This window comes from Lampris incognitus, chromosome 15 (assembly GCF_029633865.1).
Source record: "Lampris incognitus isolate fLamInc1 chromosome 15, fLamInc1.hap2, whole genome shotgun sequence".
Lineage (NCBI taxonomy): Eukaryota > Metazoa > Chordata > Actinopteri > Lampriformes > Lampridae > Lampris > Lampris incognitus.
Window position 1 is genome coordinate 38451421 of NC_079225.1, and position 22143 is coordinate 38473563.

The 22143-nt window shown below is 48.9% G+C and overlaps 1 protein-coding gene across 1 annotated transcript; it reads left to right on the top strand.

Annotated features, from left to right (window-relative positions):
• The first annotated feature begins 376 nt into the window (after positions 1–376).
• On the top strand, positions 377–20388 carry opn5 (opsin 5). Its single transcript, XM_056295047.1, has 6 exons — positions 377–500; positions 5787–5906; positions 8452–8622; positions 10129–10463; positions 13835–14079; positions 20322–20388. Exons 1-6 carry the CDS (start codon positions 377–379, stop codon positions 20386–20388), a joined length of 1062 nt encoding a protein of 353 aa, XP_056151022.1.
• Positions 20389–22143: the final 1755 nt, after the last annotated feature.

The following is a 22143-nucleotide window of genomic DNA, read 5'->3' on the forward strand; positions in this document are numbered from 1 at the left end:
ATTTGAATAAACTCTAGTATATAAGTAGATGGATTTGTTTACCATCCCTCTAATCCCACCATTGAGATGACAGTTGTGCTGCATTTCCATTCGGTGAGCGAGGCTGTAAAATTGCACAGGATGTTTGCAGGTTTCCTCCGTCAGATGAAGACATACATCACCAAGGTAGTCCGTCTCGAGCGGTGACAACTCTGGCATCGGTTTCTGATTGTGTGTGTGTGTGCTGCACCTTTGCACATACGTGTGTTTTTTTTTCAGGCTGACGTGTGTTGGCGCATGCATGCGTGTGTGAGGAAGTTGTCACTATTGTTCCATCTTTTCCCTCCACTCCGCAGAGGGTCTCTGACACCCCCACCCCCCCACATTCCTGGTCGTGATGGAGAACGAGACGTGGCTGCACCTCCCCTACGTCCCCCACTACCTCCTCCGCGGTGACCCCTTCGCCTCTCGACTCTCCAAGGAGGCCGACATCATCGCCGCCTTCTACATCTGTATCATAGGTGAGCGGGCTGCGGCCGCAGAAAACAGTAGAAGCAAACATCCTCAGGCCTACCGAGAAATGATAATGCCGTCTCGAGGGATTCGCCATCGTTTCGGGAATTTTTGCCGTCGCCGCAATCCGCTGGCGACGGCGCCTTGCAGAGTCGTGTGTTCAATACAAAGGGAAGGTCACGCTTGCTGCTAGGTAAGAAAGAGGACATTTAATAGATGCTTGCGGTGTGTGGGGTATGTTTAAAGATGGGGGGGGGCATGGGGGCTTAGTGGGTAGCACTGCTGCCACACGGCACCACAGGGCCCCTCTGTGGGGCGTTTTCATGTGTCGCGTGGGTAGCGAAATCAATTTAGAAACGTCATATCTAAGCCCTGACTTCTTTTGCAGTAGCTGTAAAGAGCAAAAACCACATTCGTTTTTACTAGCTACCCCCCCCACACACACACACACACACAAGACGTTTTGTTTTTATAGCAGTGTGTTACGGCCCTAGAGCCGTGTGTCTGTAGTTTTCCCTCTCCAGGTGATGCCCCGCCTCCTGTGGAGCTGCTGATTGAGCCCAGGTGACCCCAATTCCTCATCAGCTGGGTATATAACTTGGAGAGGGACACCCAACAGTGCCAGTGGGCCATTGTTGGTAGCAGTGTGTGGAGAGAGAAGGCCAGTGGGCCACTGTTGCCAACCAGAGAGCAAGCTCTTGTGTATTTACTCCTTGAGAAGGAGGGTGAAGCTAATTAGTGTCCTTGTTTTGGTTTGATCTGAGTCTTTGTTAAAGCCTGGTTAGTTGAGGGCCAGCATCTTTAGTTGCCGGTTTATCTTATAGTTTGACTAAAGGGTCTTTTTGTTAATAAATCTGTTTTTACACCTGGTTCCGCCTTCCACCTTTCTTATCCCCCCCGGGATACTTTTCTTTGTTACTTCCCCTCATCCCCTGGACCTTTTAACGGGGAATGTAACAGTGTCATAATGACAGACTTGTGAGAGTATATAAAAGATGGTTGGCAACGTTTGTGATCGTTTTACTTAATTTTAACTGTGGTGTGTGAATGGGATGTCCCTTATCTGGTTCCAGTTCAGAATGGGAGAGTTGGGGGTGAGCGAGGGGCGGCTGGTTAAGCAGTTTGAGGCAGGTGTGAGATGCAAGTGGAGCTGGAGCTTGAGGCAGTTCTGGGCATTAAGGGTGCAGCACACACATTCCCATTGCCACATTTAACAAGTGTGACACGCCAGGACGCGTGAAACACATTGTTTGTGTTAAAGCTGTAAGCTATGGTAGTAAGGGCTCACTTGCCCTTTCGGCTTGTGGTGGCCAGTGATACAGAGAAATTGTAAAAAGAAGTCAATGAGACGAGGATCCTCCAAAATAAGACTTTTATTGACGTATCAACAAAGTCTGAGTCAGGTCTGCAGAGTGACTGAAAATCAGACAAAAGCCTCCCTGTCTTTATACCATTTACAAATCTAGTGAACAACCTACTTGCATCAGTCAAGTCCTGCTGTTAATCAGGGTCCTTGTTGATCAAGACACGTTGGCGGAGCAGGAGCCTCTCTATCGGATGACGTTAGGATGTCTTCAGTCATCCCCCTTTGACAGTCTAATGGTTGTCTTGATATGCTGCTACTACTGCTACTTCTGTTTTCTGCATAATAATGGTCACACTTACATGATGGAATGTCACTTATCCTACTTTTGGGCATAAACAAGTTTATCTTCTACTGACGTTATGTCCTGGTTATACGGCCCTATGCTACTTGCCACAATTGCTTGTCACTCTAGTCACATGAAATGACAGATACCCACATGTGCCCTTACATACTACCACTGTCAAACAGAGTGGCTCGGCACTCTCCTGACTGTTTTTTTTTTAAGTGCCCTGAGCTGATGAAGCGATGTCCCCCTTACGTCACTTCTGTAGCAGTAAGATTCAGTTAATTCTAGGGCGAGGTTTTCCCTATATCCTCATGCTAAAATCGACTGTAAATACACATTTTAAAGCTGATATTTAAAGAAACGTCCTCACGGGGGTCACCTCCTTTTGTTGATGACCTTGCATCCTTGAACGATTTAAACGTTTTTAATGTTTTAAACGTTTTATACAGCACTACTCAAGAGAATTTTTTTGTACCCTTTAAAGCTCAGTGTTAACATTCCACCTGTTTTTACTAGCAGTTTACCAATACTTTATTCTGTTGTCCATCTCCCGTGAGTTAGCTTACACACCTGATTAATAAAACTTATTTGAACTCTTAAGAAAAAAAGCACATGCAAATTCCACAAAGAGGATGATTTCCCACCCCCCCAAAAAAAAGGTTGGATGACCCTGGGGTTCGAACCCAGGACCTTCTTGCTGTGAGGTGACAGCGCTAACGACTGGGCCACTGTGCCGCCCAATTCTATAGGATCTTGAACAGTGAGGCTTACAGTATTGTAACGTTCATGGTAGACACGTTGGTCCTTGACTAACGGGTCAGACCCTTTAGTCAACTGGTTAACGTTGTCGCGGGAGACGGGGGTTCGCATCCCGGTTGTGGCGGTTGCCGGGCTGCCCCCCTAATTTGCTACATTGGTGTCAGAAGTGGGATGATGAGACTGTGAGGTCATCGGAAGCACGTGCGCCCAGAGGTGTGAGGGAGTTGATATGCTGAAGCGCGGGGTAGTGTAACATTCATAGATAAGTAGACACGTTAGTCCTTGACTAACGGGTCAGACCCTTTAGTCGACTGGTTAACGTTGTTGCTTGCAGTGTGGGAGCCACGGCTTCGCGTCCCGGCTGTGGCAGTCCTGGACTGCCCCCCCGAATTCGCTACAGTATCTTCAAAGAAGGTTGGATCAGTTCATCTGGATATAAGGTTTATTGACAGATACGCTTCATCACTCAGCTAAGTGACATCGTCAGTCTAAACTGACTGCAGGTACCCCCACCCCTTATAAACAATACAGTACAATACAGTTGCATAACGACTGAAACCAACAACCAGTTTCATATGCAAATGTGATTGTGACCATTAATTAGAGCTTCAAAGGCCATGTGTACTATTCACAGGGAATTTGGGAATGTTTGCAATCTCAGCATTGTAAGATGTCCAAAACAAGCTTTTGGACATGAATCGGAGAACCGAGTCAAGGACGAAACCTCACCTCACGAACTTATCCACGCGAAGCATATTTGTGTACTCATGCCAAGTATAAAAGTGAACTAAAGCCAAAGATTGGAGCTCATTCCTTTTAGGGGGGTGAGCCCATGCACATATGTGTGGTTGAATAAAGCTTTTTGGAAAGACAGATTGCTGTGGAACTGCGTTCTTATTCTCACCAACGTTGTTAGCAAACTTGCCACGACAACTGTAATTGCTGCATAGATTGTACAGCTGCAAATTGTGGTCATGTCTTGTGGTTGACGAGGCAAACGAACAACACCTAAGGTAAACCTGCTGGCCCGGCTTTTCTTGTTTTTGAATGCAGAAATCTCAGGAGTGAAAGGCTCACCATCATCATCATCAGTTCTGTAACCTATGGAGGTCGTAGGAGCACAGCTTATGCCTCAACATTGGTTGAGTCATCATTGTGTTTCAGTAGGGGGAGTACCTGGTGGTCCCTATTTCCTCTCCAGGTATGGATGGCCGTTGGTTCACAGAGGAACTCATCCGCCCTTTGACAGGTTTTGTTTTTAGTCCTGCTGGGTGTCCACACACCCTCCTCACAACAACCCAAGGGTTGAAGTGGGGGCGCCGGTTTAGTCGCCGACGACCCGACGGTTGTACCCAGGACGCTATAAGGCTACAAGTTGTGTATTTCAGTGAGTACTGTATTGCAACCCTAGCTGATATTTATCAGTATAAACTGTTAGACATAGCGCCTTTACATCTAAAACAAAAAAAACCCCAATTATTCAAGTTAAGAAATCAACCACTACACACAATAAACAATAAGTGAAAACAACCGCAATACAATTACAGACCAGAATAAACCTAATAAATATATATATGTATGTATGTGTGTGTGTGTGTGTGTGTGTGTATATATATATGTATATGTATTTAAATATATATTGCTCAGTGACTCTGTATTTAATTAAAAGTAAACAGATCAGTTGATTGTCAGTGGCGCATATATCTGGCATATATCTGAATAGACTGACTGAGGACGCCATCTGTGTGGCTGTAAATACAGCCATCTCTCACCTGGAAAGACCCAACATCTACGTCAGGATGCTCATGGTTGATTATAGCCTGGCATTTAACACCATCATACCAAACAAGCCGGTTGACAAACTCTACAAATTAGGACTAACTCCCTCCATTATGCAGTTGGATACTTGATTTCCTCACCAACCACCCCCAGACTGTAGAACTGGGCAAGCACACGTCCTCCACCCTCATCCTGAGCACCAGCATCCCCCAGGGGTGTGTGCTGGGCCCCCTCCTTTATGCACTGTTCACACATGACTGCCAACCCATCCACAACTCAAACACTGTTGTTGAGTTTGCGGATGATACAACAGTCATCGGGCTGTGTACTCTAAATACAGACGACAAAAAAGTTGAACTTGAACTTGATTTTCAGCAGAAGATAAATTCTATTTTTTTTTACATTTCCATTCTAACTCATTTCCATATTTCACTTTTATTGTGTACACAGTACATGCACCATTCCCAACACTAAAAAACCCTCCTTAAGCAAAGACATTCACTCTTTGCATGGTCCGGATGGCATGAAAAAAAAGAAGATTATAGTATCGCAATTCTGATTTGATTTCTGGTATTAGATGGCGATGTTCAGAGGTGTTCCTCGTCTCATACATATCAGTTGCTATGTATGTACAGCAGTCAGTGGAAATGCTATTTTTGTTTGCCTTTAGCATCTGAAGCGACCAAACCATTACGTTTTAAGGTGTTCAGATGATAATCAGCTTCAATTTTCATTACTCCTTTTGTCCTCAAATGCGTACTGCAAAACCAATTTTAGATGTTCTGATTGGGGAACAACTCCATATACTGTGGTTGACATGCAACGGCTTCGGATGAATTTATTTACCAGGTACAGCCCAGTAGTCTACCAAGAAGCCCTTGCAGTAAATAATAAGCTAATCATGCAGATTTTCCCCCGCACGCCACGATGAGAACACAGATAACCCTGAAACCACAGTTATCACCTTCACACAGGTCTCTCTGAGCCTAGCACCGCCCCAATAGCTTTATGATATCTGCATGTTGATTTGTGTGGCTGTTTCTCAAGATTACTCACCCCCCCCACCCACCCCCATCTCTTTTTTTCTCTCTGTTTTTTCTGCAGGAATTATGTCTACAACGGGAAACGGCTATGTCATTTACATGAGCATCACACGCAAGACCAAGTTAAAGCCACCTGAGCTCATGACAGTAAATTTAGCATTCTTCGACTTTGGAATATCAGGTACTGCTATACGTTTAATCGATGCAACGGTTATCAGTCAAATGTTATGGGAGAACTATTCTCCTCTACCCTTTTGCGCCAGCTTGTTAGCAGACAAAACTATACTATTTGTGACGTCAGGGAGAATACTTAGGGTATTTCTTCAGCTTGTCCCTTTTAAAACATCATCTGGCCCTGTGTAGTATGTCTGAGGACAGTGAGAAGCATAAAGGACCCTTGAAAGAGAAGGTGGGCGGCACGATGGCGCAGTGGTTAGCGCGGTTGCCTCACAGCAAGAAGGTCCTGGGTTCGAGCCCCAGGGTAGTCCAACCTCGGGGGTCGTGCCGGGTCGTCCTCTGTGTGGAGTTTGCATGTTCTCCCCGTGTCTGCGTGGGTTTCCTCCCACAGTCCAAAGACATGTAGGTCAGGTGACTCGGCCGTACTAAATTGTCCCTAGGTATGAACGGTTGTGTGTCAGCACTGTGGTGGCCTGGCGGCCTGTCCAGGGTGTCTCCCCGCCTGCCGCCCAATGACTGCTGGGATAGGCTGCAGCATCCCCGCGACCCTGAGAGCAGGATAAGTGGTTCGGATAATGGATGGATGGATGGAAAGAGAAGGTTTAATGGCACGTTGTGCACAATTATTGCAACAACAATGAACAGCAAATCATAAATGTCAAGGGCTCCGTTCAGTATTTCACCCTCCCCCTTTCAATGTCAGTCTGTCAGTCTGATGATAAAGGCTTTTAATACAGGAGGCAACAGCGCCATATCGGCCAGTGTCTTGTTCTCTCTGTGCATGGCTGCTCTCTCTCTCTCTCTTACTATTGTGTGTTTGTGTGTATATATATATATATACGTGTGGGCGTCCACACAAGGTGGGCACCATGGCTACCTGCTGGGCCATTCTCCCCACCTTCCATTTAGCTGTCCTTTGCTGGCCTGTGTAACTCTCTGCATTTAGTTTTCTTTGCTATGTGTTTAGCTACACACTCTCCATCACAATTGGAACCCAACTTTAAGCATATCTTATTTAGATCACACAGGCCGTCCTTTAACTTTTAACCCGATGAACACAACGTTTTGACAGGGATGAAAAGGTTTCATCCGGTTCACGAAAGGATGGGTTTTGCAATACGCTAGGCTTGATTCTCCGCTTGTGATAAGTATTCAAATCCACACCCATGGTGCCATGAGGACAAGTCAGAGATTACAGGGAGGGGCAGCATGGCTCAGGAGGTGGAGCCCCAGTCCTGGCCTTACCCCGATGCCCAACAGTTCTTCATCGTGGACGCTGACGCCAGTAATGGGGATCGGAGCTGTCCTCTCCCAGTGGGGAGGAAACGGGGGGCGTGCTGTGGCCTACTTCATTCGCACCCTGAGTCGGGCACGCGAGCTGCTGGCGGGGGTTCTGGCGGTACAACACTTCCGGCCGTATTTACACGGCAGCCACTTCCTCATCTGCACCGACCACGCCTGACTTACCTGGCGCTTGAACTTTAAACACCCCGAGGGTCAAGTGGCCCGATGGCTGGAAACCCTTCAAGGGTATGACTTCGAAATCCAGCATTGGGTGGGGCGACATCATGGCAACGCCGACGTGCGGCACTGGAGTGCTGCTACTGCCAGCAGCAAGAGAAATGGGACCATGAGGAGAGGTGGTCCCCATTGACCACACAGCAACTCAGGCAGCAGTAGGAGGCAGATGTGACCCTGGCGCTAGGGAGGGGCTGGCTGGAGACAGGGCGGCGCCCCAGATGGACAGCGGTGTCAGCGCTGGGGCCCGAGGAAAAGGCCTACTATTCGCATTGGGGCTACCTTGAGCTCCATGACGGGTTGGTGTACAGGAAGTGGCAAGCTCCCGGACGAGGGAGTGACCCTCTTGCAGCTATAGGTGTCCCGTGGGCTCCGTCCCCAGGTTCGGGTCCAGATGGTCCGTGGCTCGGTGGGGGCGGGGCACTACAGGAACACCAAGACCCTCCCCCACCGCCTCAGGGGCGAATATCAGTTTCCATGTGGGTTTTTTTTTTCTTTTTGCTGTCCACACTTGATAAAGCAGTCTGATTCCAATGTGGATATGGCGAACGTTAGATTTGAGCCGGCAGTTTGAATTCAGCATGACAGAATGGAGTACGAAACAAGTGAAAATCATATAAAGGATGAAGAATTGAGGCACCAGAGATCGCCGAAGACTCTTGATTTAAAAGATAATTGTTTGAAGCACTGAGCTACTAGCTCATCTGTTCACGTGTCAACTCTTTTTTAACTGCCTTTTTCCATGTTTTCTCCTCCTTCCTCACCTCCTTTCTCTCCTTAAATCTCTCCTCCTTCTATTCATCTCCCTTCCATTCTGTTTTTCCTTTTTGTCCACCCACCTGCATGTGTGACTCTTCCCACTCACCCCCTCGACCTCCTCCCCTCTCTCCCCTTCATATCACCTTCCTCTCTCTCTCCATCTTCCTCTTGTTCCTCCCCTCCCTCTTCTTCGTCCTCTCTTTTCTGAACCTCGTCTTCCTCCCGACTGCCTCCCGACTGCCTCCTGTCCCCCGACTGCCTCCTGCTCTTAGTGACGGGGAAGCCTTTCTTCATCGTGTCCAGTGTCTCCCACCGCTGGCTGTTTGGCTGGGAGGGCTGCCGCTTCTACGGCTGGGCGGGTTTCTTCTTCGGCTGTGGAAGCCTCACCACCATGACCGTTGTGAGCCTGGACCGGTACCTTAAGATCTGCCATCTCAGATACGGTACGTCAGCATCGTTTCTAAATGATGGGTCAGGCGCCCCCTAGTAGGGCCCCAGTGAGAGACCCTTATTTATACCGTTATTTAATGAGTTGAGCGAGTCTTGATTAATGAGTTAAAGGTTTCGGGGTGTCCGGGTGGCGTGGTGGTCTGTTCCGCTGCCTACCAACACGGTTAATCGCCTGTTCGAATCCCCGTGTTACCCCCGGCTTGGTCAGACGTCCCTACAAATACAATTGGCCGTGTCCACGGGTGGGAAGCCGGATGTGGGTGTGTCCCGATCGCTGCACTAGCGCCTCCTCTGGTCGGTCGGGGTGCCTGTTCACGAGGGGAGGTGGAACTGGGGGGAATATCGTGATCCTCCCACGTCCCCCTGGTGAAACTCCTCACTGTCAGGTGAAAAGAAGCGGCTGGCGACTCCACATGTATGGGAGGAGGCATGTGGTAGTCTGCACCCCTCCCCAGATCGGCAGATGGGGTGGAGCAGCGACCGGGACGGCACAGAAGAGTGGGGTAATTGGCCGGATACAATTGAGGAGAAAAAGGAGGAGAAAAAAAATCAGATAAAGGTTTTGTTTAACACACACACACACACAAGCAAACACATACATACAAGTACATAGATAAGCACATGCATAGAAAACTCCTGCATACACACATTCATAACCACGCACATATGCACACACACATAGATGCACATGTTATTTTGGTACATGCCTGTTTGTGCACCGGTATATACATACCTATGTCCAGCTGCACATGCATGGACACGTGTGCTTGGGTTACGTGAGCGTGTGTGTGTGTGTGTGTATGTGTGTGTGAGTGTGAAATTGCAGGATTAATTGGCTGCATACGTTTGTGTGATTGTGTGTGTGCGTGTGCACATGCACATTTGCAGCGCAGTATCTTATTTGTGCACCAACTTGTGCAACAGGAGCTGTACAACATCCTTTTTAGGATCTCAGCAATATCTTTCACTTCTGTGCAATTCCACATACTTCACATCGACGCCGTGTCCTTCATTTGTGCCATGACATCAATTTGTATTGTCTGTTCACTTGGCTTGTTAATTACACTGATCGTCTCTTCCGTTGTAAACGGATTTCTGTGTAACGGAGAGCAATGGGCCAGTTCAAATCCCTTGCATGTGACTGACATGTTGAGGTGTGTTTGACCGTTCGCTGTACGTTTTTCTTCACACATACCCGCTCTCCAGAGTTTTACCCTCCTCCGTACCCTAACCAGGGTCTGAATGTCGTCCATATAACCCCGCCCTAAACCTTCATACCCCACCTACTCCCTGACTGGACATGTATTTGTTTTTCCTTCTGTCCTAATCTTGTGTAGCCTTGTTTATGTGTCTTCTGTTTACCTTTACATCAACTTTTATTTTGGAAAAGTGCTCTGAAATATTCATTGCTATTATTATTGTTGTTGTTGTTGTTGTTGTTGTTATTATATCTCTCTAGCTTTACACCCCTCTCTCCTCTTGCATCACTCTCCTCTCAGGCACGTGGCTGAAGCGCCAGCACGCCTTCCTGGGCCTGGTCTTCGTGTGGCTGTATGCAGCCTTCTGGGCCACCATGCCCCTGGTGGGCTGGGGAAGCTATGCACCGGAGCCCTTTGGCACCTCCTGCACCCTGGACTGGTGGCTGGCGCAGGCCTCCTTGTCAGGCAAGACGTTCGTCATGGCCATCCTGGTCTTCTGCCTTATCCTTCCCAGCGGCATCATCGTCTTCTCCTACGTCATGATCATCGTCAAGGTCAAGTCCTCCGCCAAGGAGATCTTGCACTGTGACGCACGCATCAACAATGGCCACAACCTGGAGATGAAGCTCACGAAGGTGTGTGTAAAACGGTGGCGTTACAGGCGGTGGATGCTCGAGTCCACGCTCAGGCAGGTGTAGAGGCCACGCAGAACCGCTGTCTTGGCAGGAGAACTTTGAGTTCTCTGTCAAAATGAATTTCGCCGAAACAGTTATAGATTTAAAAGACTAGACAGACCACCAGCCCTTACTGGATGGACATGCAGATTATTAGCGGCGAAATGTCCCTTTAAGGCCACTGCAGCCCAAGTCTGAATTGAAAATGTGATGCTTAAGTGTGAAAATCTCACACACACAAAACTTTCACAAGGAAACACCGAGTTCAATATGAAATAATGAACCTAATTAATAATCAGTAATTAACTATTTCATTTTCTCTTAGTGCCACTAGTCAGAATTTTAGTCCCCCCCCCCTCCCCCCGTGGGTCGTCCAGGTAGAGAGTACTACATACACTGATACAGTAGTATGACAGCGCACAACACCCTCTTTCCTTAGACCCTTAAAAAGTAACAGGCAGGGCGTCTGGGTGGTGTTGCGGTCTATTCCGTTGCCTACCAACACAGGGCTCGCCGGTTCGAATCCCCACGTTACCTCCAGCTTGGTCGGGCGTCCCTACAGACACAATTGGCCGTGTCTGCGGGTGGGAAGCCAGATATGGGTACATGTACCTGGTCGCTGCACTAGCGCCTCCTCTTGTTGGTCGGGACGCCTGTTCGGAGGGGAGGGGGAACTGGGGAGGAATAGCGTGATCCTCTCACGCACTACATCCCCCTGGTGAAACTCCTCACTGTCAGGTGAAAAGAAGAAGCTGGCGACTCCACATGTATCGGAGGAGGCATGTGGTAGTCTGCAGTCCTCTCCGGATCGGCAGAGGGGGCGGAGCAGCGACCGGGATGGCTCGGAAGAGTGGGGTAATTGGTCGCATACAATTGGGGGGGGGAAAGGGGGGGGGAATCCAAAAGAAAAAAGAAGAGAAAGAAAAAGAAAACAGAAAGAGAAATATCAGGTAAGCCCTATTTTTATGAAGGCGTCATTGGTGCCAAACAACTGAGCACCTGTGAGAGGTGAATTTGTAGTTGTAGAAAACAGTTCCACATGTGCGTCAGTAAATTTGAAGTCACAGATCCGAGAGCTGACACTTGAGCACGATCGCTCCAGGAAATATCTCAAGATGTTTGTGGGGCAACTGTGAGCTCATCACCATGCCAGTTGTGATCTTGTGGTATTTTCTGCCAGTTATCGTTCTTCAGCCCGGCTCCTTCGTGTTCTTTGTTTCCGTGTTTTTGTCGTGAAGGGCAGAATGCTTAGCAGTAATATTAATCAGTGGCTTCCCCTTGTACCCGGCCGTCCTCAACTCTGGATTGTGTGACATCACTGATATTTATACCCAGCATTTTTCACGCAACGGTTACCGCAGTTATGTTTTACAAGTCAAGTCAGTTTTATTTGTATTGCCCAATATCACAAATAACAAATTTGCCTTGACGGGCTTTACAGCAACACAACATCCTGTCCTTGGACCCTCGCATCGGATAAGAAACAACTCCCTAAAAAAAAAACCTTTAACAGGGAGAAAAAAGAGGAAGAAGCCTCGGGGGGAGCAACAGAGGAGGGATCTCTCTCCCAAGACCGACAACGTGCAACAGATTTACACAGTTTACACAATGCAACGCTGAAAGAGGACAACAGAATTATAAAAAGTGTGGAGAATACGACGAGCAGGATGCCAGGCAGTGTCCAGACGCCACCGGGCCAGGCCGGGACCCGAGCCACGCCACCGGCATCACCGTGTAAAAAGCAAAACCCCAACCAACCAACAAGCTGATGTGGCGTGCAGAGGATTTTAGTCCTCCTACAAACAGACTGCTGTGTCGTGTCTCATGTGTTGCATGTGAGCAGCACAACAACTGAGAGTGCTGTTACGCGTATACCGATTCCCCGAACTATAAAACTAGTATTGTCAGAAATGGATCATCCCTGCTGAGAGACCGTGCATAACGTTAACCATTAAATGGAGAAGGATGAGGAAGGGGGGAGGGGGGGCAAGAGAGAGAGAGATGGTGGAGGGAGATAGCAGATACAGAGAGGAGGGAAACCTGATGCTTTTTTTCTTCTTCTGAAGTCATGTTGTATTGGTGTAGCCGTTGAACACAGTGAGGGTCTAACAGGGCTTTAACTCGGGGAGCTGCTGTTAGAGAGCACTACATACACTGACACAGTAGTATGCCAGCGCACAACACCCTCTGTCCTTAGACCCTTAAAAAGTCAAAGGCCGGGCGTCCGGGTGGCGTTGCGGTCTATTCCGTTGCCTGCCAACACGGGGTTCGCCGGCTCGAATCCCCACGTTACCTCCAGCTTGATCAGGGGCCCCTACAGATACAATTGGCCGTGTCTGCGGGTGGGAAGCCGGATGTGGGTATGTGTCCTGGTCGCTGCACTAGCGCCTCCTCTGATCGGTCGGGGCGCCTGTTCAGGGGGGAGGGGGAATAGCATGATCCTCCCACGCGCTACGTCCCCCTGGTGAAACTCCTCACTGTCAGGTGAAAAGAAGCGGCTGGCGACTCCCCCGTGTATCGGAGGAGGCATGTGGTCGTCTGCAGCCCTCTCCAGATCGGCACAAGGAGAGGAGCAGCAACCAGGACAGCTCGGAAGACCGGGGTGATTCGCCGGATACAATTGGGGGAGAAAAGGGGGGGGGATCTTAAAAAAAAAAAAGGTAAATGGCAAAAATGTCGGGAAGAGAAAGGCTGCAACCGAAACTGCATACTATGATACTGTTCAGTATATCAAAATAGTATTGCTGAGTGTTGTAAGTACGTCCGAAACCGTAGCATGCGCCACAGAGTATGTGAAAAGTACCAGGATGTCATACTGCATCCAGAGAAATATCACAGTATGCAAACACTGCAGAGTACGCTGGAATGAATATCCCACAGTGCACCGCGATACTTCACGACACTGACCCACAATAGCAGAGGCCAGTGAAAAACCTAAGCAGCAGAATGATAGAGCCATTTAAATGTAGTAATACTTTTCACTACGCTAAGCAAAAAGTGGTTAAAATGATCTTTTATTTTTGCATTTTAAATAAAAGATGTGGGTCACAACACTGGTAGGGGCTTACACGTTGTGTGTTGTCATGAACCTGCAAAGAGCTGAAAGGAAGCGTCACGGCTCTACGACGAAGCAGCATGTCCGAATATCCATTATACTTCTTATTCACATACTACTAGTACGCTGGAAGACTAATAGTGCACATATGCACTCAATGCAGGTCATGTCCAAACCCGGGATCAGTGAAACGATACAGAACGTACACAGACAGGGATATACAGGAAGCTGATGCGGGGTCGTCCTCTTGTCTCCCTTTGTCTCATACCCCCCACAGGTGGCGATGCTGATCTGCACTGGTTTCCTGATCGCCTGGATCCCTTACGCCGTGGTATCGGTGGTGTCGGCCTTCGGCAAGCCCGACTCGGTGCCCATCGCCGTCTCTGTCATCCCCACCCTGCTGGCCAAGTCCTCGGCCATGTACAACCCTATTATCTACCAGCTCATCAACCTGAAGCACTCCTGTGTGAAGTCGTCCTGCTTCCGGGTGCCGAAGAAGCACAGGAATTTTAAAAAGTCGAGGTAGTGATCCCTGGAATCATTTGCCAGTCATGATTACTGAATTATAATGTTGTATTATTATTCAAGTGTTAGATAAAACAGCACAGTATACAACCCACTGACTCGGGTCTCGTCAGATCTGGCTCAGGATCTTCCTTGGCATGTTTTCCGTTCTCTCCCCCGACCGTATGTTTCCTGACACGCGCCACTTTCTGTCAAATAAGGCAAACGTTTCCCCAACCTCCTCCAAGAAGAAAACATGAAAAAAAGGCACACGAACGCACAGCATAATTTTCTCTTGGGTTAGTTTGTGTAGTTGTTGTTGTTGAGGTAAAATTGCTCTCTTTCCATGCGTGTGTGCATGTTGTGTGGGGTTTTGTATGTGTGTGTGTGTGTGTGTATGTTAATCCGCCAATATAGCTTTCCAAACGTGAACTTAAAGATGCTGCATGTTGGGTCCGGGTGGCGTAGCCGTCTAGTCCGTTGCCTACCAACATGGGGATCGCTGGTTCGAATCCCCGTGTTACCTCCGGCTTGGTCGGGCGTCCCGACAGACACAATTGGCCGTGTCTGCGGGTGGGAAGCCGGATGTGGGTATGTGTCCTGGTCGCTGCACTAGCGCCTCCTCTGGTCAGTTGGGGCACCCGTTGGGGGGGGGGGCGGATAGCGTGATTCTCCCACATGCTACGTCCCCCTGGCGAAACTCCTCACTGTCAGGTGAAAAGAAGCGGCTGGCGACTCCACATGTATCGGAGGAGACGTGGTAGTCTACAGCCCTCCCCAGATCGGCAGAGGGGGGTGGAGCAGGGACTGGGACGGCTCAGCAGAGTGGGGTAATTGGCCGGATACAACTGGGGAGAAAGGGGAGGGGGGAGAGATGCTGCGTGCTTGGTTTTCAACCTGCCTCGATGCACATGTCACCCCTCTGTTTGTGTCCAAACACTGGCGAGCTTTTCCTGCCCGCATAACTTCTAAAACCTTGTTGCCGTTCAAGGAACCATACCGACAAACCCATATTACTGTGAACTCTGGTAGGCCAATAACTCCCCCCTCTTGCGATGTAACAAGTTCCAGGTCCTGACTTTTCTCTCGCCTGTCCCCAAAATGGTGGAAGAACCTCCAGTCTCCGGCAGAGATGCAGGCTCGCTTACCCCCTTCAAGAAAGCCCTCAAAACCTTCCTCTTCTCGGCCTACCTGAATCCTCAAATGGCCTCTACTGGCACTTTGCAGTTTATATGATTCAGCATCAGCTATTGTGCCCTCACTTACGTAAATACTATTATTATCGGTGTCGACTGTTGTGTCCTCCTCCTCCTACCTGCAGTCTACATTTCATGCTCTTGTTGCAATAATTTTCTTTTTACGGTGATTTGTGGCAACGTAACTCTACTTTGTTCTTTGGCTGACTTATTATCCGCCTCTCGATGCTCGAAAGCACACTTACACGAAATGCCCTCGACGTGAGCCGCACTCACTATATAATATGATGGCTTTTCTAGTGCTCTCTGATGCCTGAGACAGGCGAATTAATCTGCTAATTGCTGACTCTTGTATGTCGCCTCAGATAAACGCGTCTGCTAAATGAGTAAATGCGAAAGGGCACGCAGTGGGATACTTTAAAATGCTCGCCGATATGTAGAGCGAAAACATTCAGCTTACTTTAATTTACCTGAGGACGAATCTTCCACATTTGACTGCCGTGCTATAAAATACTATGGGATGCGGCGTTGTTCCTCAGGGAAATGCTACCTGACGGCAATCGATTCAAATAAGCATCACCAACATGGATCAGCTGTTGCGTGGCATACGTCCGCATTAAGAAAGTATCAAAAATGTTATTGTTCAAGTGTGCAACATCATTAATCTCTGCTACATTTAGACTCGCCATCTCTACTTAGACTTGCGTCCTTCATTCACACAGGTCTTATTTTCTTCTACTTTCCCATGCTGTTTCTCAGACTCACCGACTTGAATACAAATAAGGGCATTCATTCGAACTGTGCACGCTTCTTCTTCTACTTCTACTGGGTGTCCCACAGTTTGGGCACTGACATGATTAATGATAATTGTAGCGAATGTTGTGGAAACATCCCAGACAATATACTCATTATTATGATTCAATGGGCTCGGTCACTGCAAGCCACGAGGATGTTCTTAAAAGTCGAATGACGTCACCGATACAAGGCCAGCTCTAGCCTATTTGCTGCCCTGAGTGAAGTTGTGCGAGCACCCCCCCCCCCCATCTAGCTTACACACAAATTGCACGAGAAATCCTGCAGGTTCAAAATCATGACCTATAGTCACGAGCTTTGGGTAGTGACCGAAAGGGTGAGATCGTGGATACAAGTGGCTGAAATGAGTTTCCTCCGTAGGGTGTCTGGGCTCAGCCTTAGAGATAGGGTGAAGAGCTCGGACATCCGGAGGGAGCTCGGAGTAGAGCTGCTGCTCCTTCACGTCGAAAGGAGCCAGTGGAGGTGGTTCGGGCATCTGATTAGGACGCCTCCTGGGCACCTTCCTTTGGAGGTTTTCCGGGCACATCCAACTGGGAGGAGACCCCGGACCCAGAACTCACTGGAGGGACTACATGTCCAGTCTGGCCTGGGAATGCCTTGGGATCCCCCAGGAGGAGCTGGAGGGCATTGCTGGAGAGAGGGACATCTGGAGTGCCCTACTTAGCTTGATGCCACCACGACCCGACCCCGGAAAAGCGGCTAATGAGATGAGATGAGATCATGCTGGTTGTAAAAACAAGCATGTATTTACTTAATAAAGACACTTAACAATGACTTTTTGACATAGTCATGGTAATTTACAAGACAGTGCAAATGGCGAAATAAGTAATGTAAAAGTATGATGATAACATGAGATGCTAAGGTTTCCATTGGGAATGATGAAGAAGGACGGGATTAGGAATGAGTATATTAGAGAGGCGGCTCAGGTTGGACGGTTTGGAGACAAAGCAAGAGAGGCAAGATTGAGATGGCTTGGACATGTGTGGAGGAGAGATGCTGGGTATATTGGGAGAAGGATGCTGAATATGGAGCTGCCAGGGAAGAGGAGAAGAGGAAGGCCAAAGAGGAGGTTTATGGGTGTAGTGAGGGAGGACATGCAGGTGGCTGGTGTGATAGAGGAAGATGCAGAGGACAGGAAGAGATGGAAACAGACGATCCGCTGTGGCGACCCCTAATGGGAGCAGCCAAAAGTAGTAGTAGATGATGATAATATTAAAATAAAATAAATTGTAAACAGTGTGTAAACATGTAAAAATGTAAACTTTTTTGGGGGGTCAAAAAAGTGAGCCAAAAAAATTAACAACACTGGACTGCACTGTATTCAAACTACATACACAACTTACCTGTTAACAATATATCACTTACTAATGCACAAAAAATCTAAAGTTCCATCCATCCGTCCATTATCCGACCCTCTTATCCTGCTCTCAGGGTCGCGGGGATGCTGGAGCCTATCCCAGCAGCCATTGGGCAACAAAATCTAAGTAAGCCCATATTTGCATATGAAACTGGTCATTGGTTTTGGTTGTTTTGCAACTGTTTGGTTTATAAGGGGTGGAAGTACCTGCAGTCAGTGTAGACTGAAGAGGTCTCTTAGATGAGTGATGAAACGTATCTGTCAATAAACATGGTGTCCAGTTGAACTGATTCAACCTCCTTTGATTTTCTTAGCTGGATTACTGAGCATGCATCAAGACATTTTGACATTCTTATAGTTTCAATTATCAGGAATCAGGAACATTTGCCTTTACCCCCCAGCCCACAGCAGTGCAGCACAAAGACTAAAAAAAAAACACATCCAAAAACTACAAGAAATACAAGAACACGCATATCCAAACTAACACAAATATCCAAACTAAACAAAAAATCCCTGTCCAAGGGAGCGAACGTCAGCCAGGACCACTGTCGGAACTGTGGGTCTGCGTGGGCTAGCAGTTAGCTTAGCCTGCCCCGCTTCTGCATCCTGTCAGACTGACCGCCCTCGGTGTTATCAGAATCCCGGTGTTATCAGATCAGAATACTTCATTCATATCAGTTATTGGAACTGCCGGTCTGCATGGGCTAGCAGTTAGCTTAGCCTGCCCTGCTTCTGCATCCTGTCAGACTGACCGCCCTCGGTGTTTCCTCCGCGGGTGCGGCTCCAGGCAGGGCCGTGGTCCCTGGGCCCACCGGACGCCACAGAGCAGGCTCTCCCAGCCGACCCAGCGCCAGCTCTCCCACCCAGTTCCACATATGCAGGCTTTTTGAATTCATGATTTTCAACAATATTTCTGTACGGTATATATGTTGTCGGGATAAACACCCCATTAGCAGCCATATATACTGAGCAGTCTTCTGGGTGTCTGAAGTGCTGCCAAAATTGCATTGAAAAGTTCACTGGCGGACACTTTCCAACCCAATTTCGGTGCATTTCAATGCATTGGACTCCTTAGCTGCAGTTGAGGGTGAAGAGCGGAGCATTATAAAAAAGACTCATGCGGTCTGGGTGCGGGGTATGGGGTGCTATAGGGGAGCTCGGCTCCCCTGAACAGGACATGACGAAAGCCCACTTTGAGAAATTTAGGGGACGCTCTGAAACAACGACCATTTTTGTGTCACAGAATGTAGATTTTTATTTTTCTGCACAGTAAGCTCCCTGAAAATGAATAATAATAGTAAAAATGTGCCGATGCCGTTTATTCGCTCATTACAATTGCAAAATCCAAACATTCCTCTCCGCTATAATAAACATAATACTGTCTATTCCAGCTGTGGCCGTCCATGCCCGGCTTTATGTCCCCACTTGAACTTCTCTCCCCTGAGTTGGCTAGCTGTACCCATCAAAATTTAGCACCAGTACAAACTCCTTTATATTGGGCTTTTTTTCTCCTCTTCCTTGCTCTGTTTTTCCCCTCGGCCGCTGACACGTTTGTTCTTTTCAGCGATGTGAACTTGGCACTCCCTCCATCCCCTTCCCAGAGACTGCCAAGAGCGCACTCTCTCAAAAGGGGATGATTGACGGTGTGCCCTGTGTGTATTGTCGTGTGTTATTAGGAGAAACGAGGAGCTGACGGTGGACTAGAGAAAATTTCCCAGCATGCCCCGGGGCGTGCGCTCACTTATTGTTCCATTTTTGTCCCTTTTGGTGCTGCTGTTTGAGGTATTGTGTGTAGGAAATGCGTTACCTGTTATTGTGGTTAATATCTGACGTGATTTATGCCAGATATGTGATTTGCCCACTTACGGGCATTATTGGGGTGGAACCGTGGGGGTAGGGGTGGTTGCATTGATCAGCCCCCCTCCGGCTTCATGTACTATGTTGAGCTTCGTTGAAGAGAAAGCCATGAAAGGAAGAGTTTCCTATATCAAGAAGTTGCTATTTCTCTTCCAGGTGGTTTTCAACCCTACGGTAATCACAACAGAAAAGACCCCCCCCCCCAAGTTTGTGGCCCTATCAATAGATGGCGCCGTAGGCGGTCGCCCATGCCTAAAGCCGGCCCTGCTGATAAAGCACTTCTTACAAAGAAGATAGTCACAAAGAGCAGCAAACAACACTAGCGGCTTGTCTTCCAAACTGAAATGTGTGTTTTCCTGTCGTTTTGTTGTGTGTTTCCACAAGTATTTACATGGTAACGGGTCTCATGCTATACCCTCACCGCTACTTCATTTTTCATGTGTGTGTGTGTGAAGTCAACCATAGCCCAATATCAGAAATTGCAAATCTGCCTCAAGGGGCTTTACAGCAACACAACATCCTGCCCTTAGACCCTCGCGTGGGATAAGGAGCAGCTCTTAAAAGTACCCTTTAACTGGAAGAAAGAACAGGAAGAAACCTCGGGGAGAGAGGAGGGGTCTCGCTCCCAAGACGGACAACGTGCAATCGATGTTGTTCATCCATTGCACGAATCCGCTGGAGGAATGCGTGTGTGTGTGTGTGTGTGTGTGTGTGTGTGTGTGTGTGTGTGTGTGTGTGTGTGTGTGTGTGTGTGTGTGTGTGTGTGTGTGTGTGTGATGGCCTGGCGTCTGTCCAGGGTGTCTCCCCGCCTGCCGCCCAGTGACTGCTGGGATAGGCTCCAGCATCCCCATGACCCTGAGAGCAGGATAGTGGTCTGGATACTGGATGGATGGATGGATGGATGGATGGGTGGATGGGTGGATGGATGGATGGATGGGTGGGGTCATGTCATCACTTCAAGCAGATGTTAAGCCTGTTCCAGCCAGTTTAAGCCGTATCAACCAGTAAAGTGTTGCTCTGTTTCCCCTCTCCTGCAGGTTTTACACCATATCCGGCACTTTGAAAGACGCACCACCAGCGAACGAAGCTCACATCGAGATTTGAGACGGGCACGAGAGGGGTGTGACTCTTCTCCGCCCCGCCCCCCTCGTGACAAGACAGTTTTGCCTCGTCGCGTGCCCTGCGCCGTTCACACGCGGCCTGTTGACTGCTATGAAATGATCACGTGCTTTGGTGTTGTTTTGGCTCGTGTTGCCCCCGCTGCTCTACATGACGCCCACAGCCCTGCACTTGATAGTCCCGCGGAAGCACATTTCCCCCACAAGGGCAATAGCTTAATCCGTGGAGGGGCTTTGTCTTTAAAACTGGGGTTTCAACATATACGGAACACGTCACGTTCTTGACAGCCCCCCCCCCCCGCCCAATGCTACCACATGTAAGCCAACTCTGTGCTTTGACGAAATGGGACACGGCGCTGATTTACCACAGGGGGGCGTTTCACTGAGGGACGCTGTGTTGAAAGCAGCGCTTGTCTCAGGTCTGAAAATGTTGTCAGATCTGGAAATATTTCCGTCTAAGGCCGGGCTACATATACGAGATGTAGCCTCTCTTAAAAAATTTTAAAAATCCAGGCGTCCGGGTGACGTGGCGGTCTGTTCCGTTGCCCACCAACACGGGGATCGCCGGTTCGAATCCCCGTGTTACGTCCGGCTTGATCAGCCGTCCCTACAGACACAATTGGCCGTGTCTGCGGGTAGGAAGCTGGATGTGGGTGTGTCCTGGTCACTGCACTAGCGCCTCCTCTGGTTGGTCAGGGCGCCTGTTCGGGGGGGGGGGGAACTGGGGGGAATAGCGTGATCGTCCCACGCGCTTCGTCCCCCTGGTGAAACTCCTCACTGTCAGGTGAAAAGAAGCGTCTGGCGACTCCACATGTACCGGAGGAGGCGTGTGGTAGTCTGCAGCCCTCCCCGGATCAGCAGAGGGGGTGGAGCAGCGACCGGGACGGCTCAGAAAACAGAGTAATTGGCCGGATACAATTGGAGAGAAAAAGAGGGGGGGGCAGAAAAAAAGCCCCCCAAATCCTGACATATTGTTAAACTCCTGATCCTTCCCTAGGGGTAAAACAATGACATTTTTAACAATAGTTGCGAACTCGGGCTGGATACAAAGCCCGAGGAGTTGAGTCGGAAATTCGGCTTGACGCACTTCCTGGTGATCAGTTCTGTTCGTGTCCCCCCGGGGTTTGGTTGCGCTGTCGGGTCCTCGTCCTGGCGCTGTGGCTTCACCATTTGTACAGGCTGTTGTCTCTTTTGCACTCCTCCACCCGCGGCTCTTTGCGGCTTTTCCCCCTGGCGATGGAGAGCTGGGCCGAGCCGCCGCAGGAAGGACCATCTCACAGGGACGAGGACGTCTCTTTAAAAGCTGACGCACAAGTGGGACTGCAGGCCAGCGCAACTGGAACGGGCGTTTTGCGCGAACGTATGCTTTCACATGCACGCCGCCGTGCGCATGCGCTAAACAGACGCACACGCAAACAGGACAAAACAAGCGCGAATCTGCTTGACGAAGTAAGCCGTCCCTCTGCACGCGGAGATCAACTCTGATCACGTGGGACTGGCTGGACACACCCTGTTCTCTTAACCGACAGACATACACTTTGCCATCGGCCCCTTTATTGTTTATTAACCAAAGAATTTAAATTGTACTGCCAAGGCTACGAGAGGGATTAGGATTGATTCAGGGAAGTTTTGAAAGCGATACCTTTTTTTCTTCTTCTTCACAGCCGCTCACGCGAGAGACGTGATCGTCCACTGATCGTTCAGTCCGTCACTGGTGTCTTAACCAACCGCGCACCTCGCA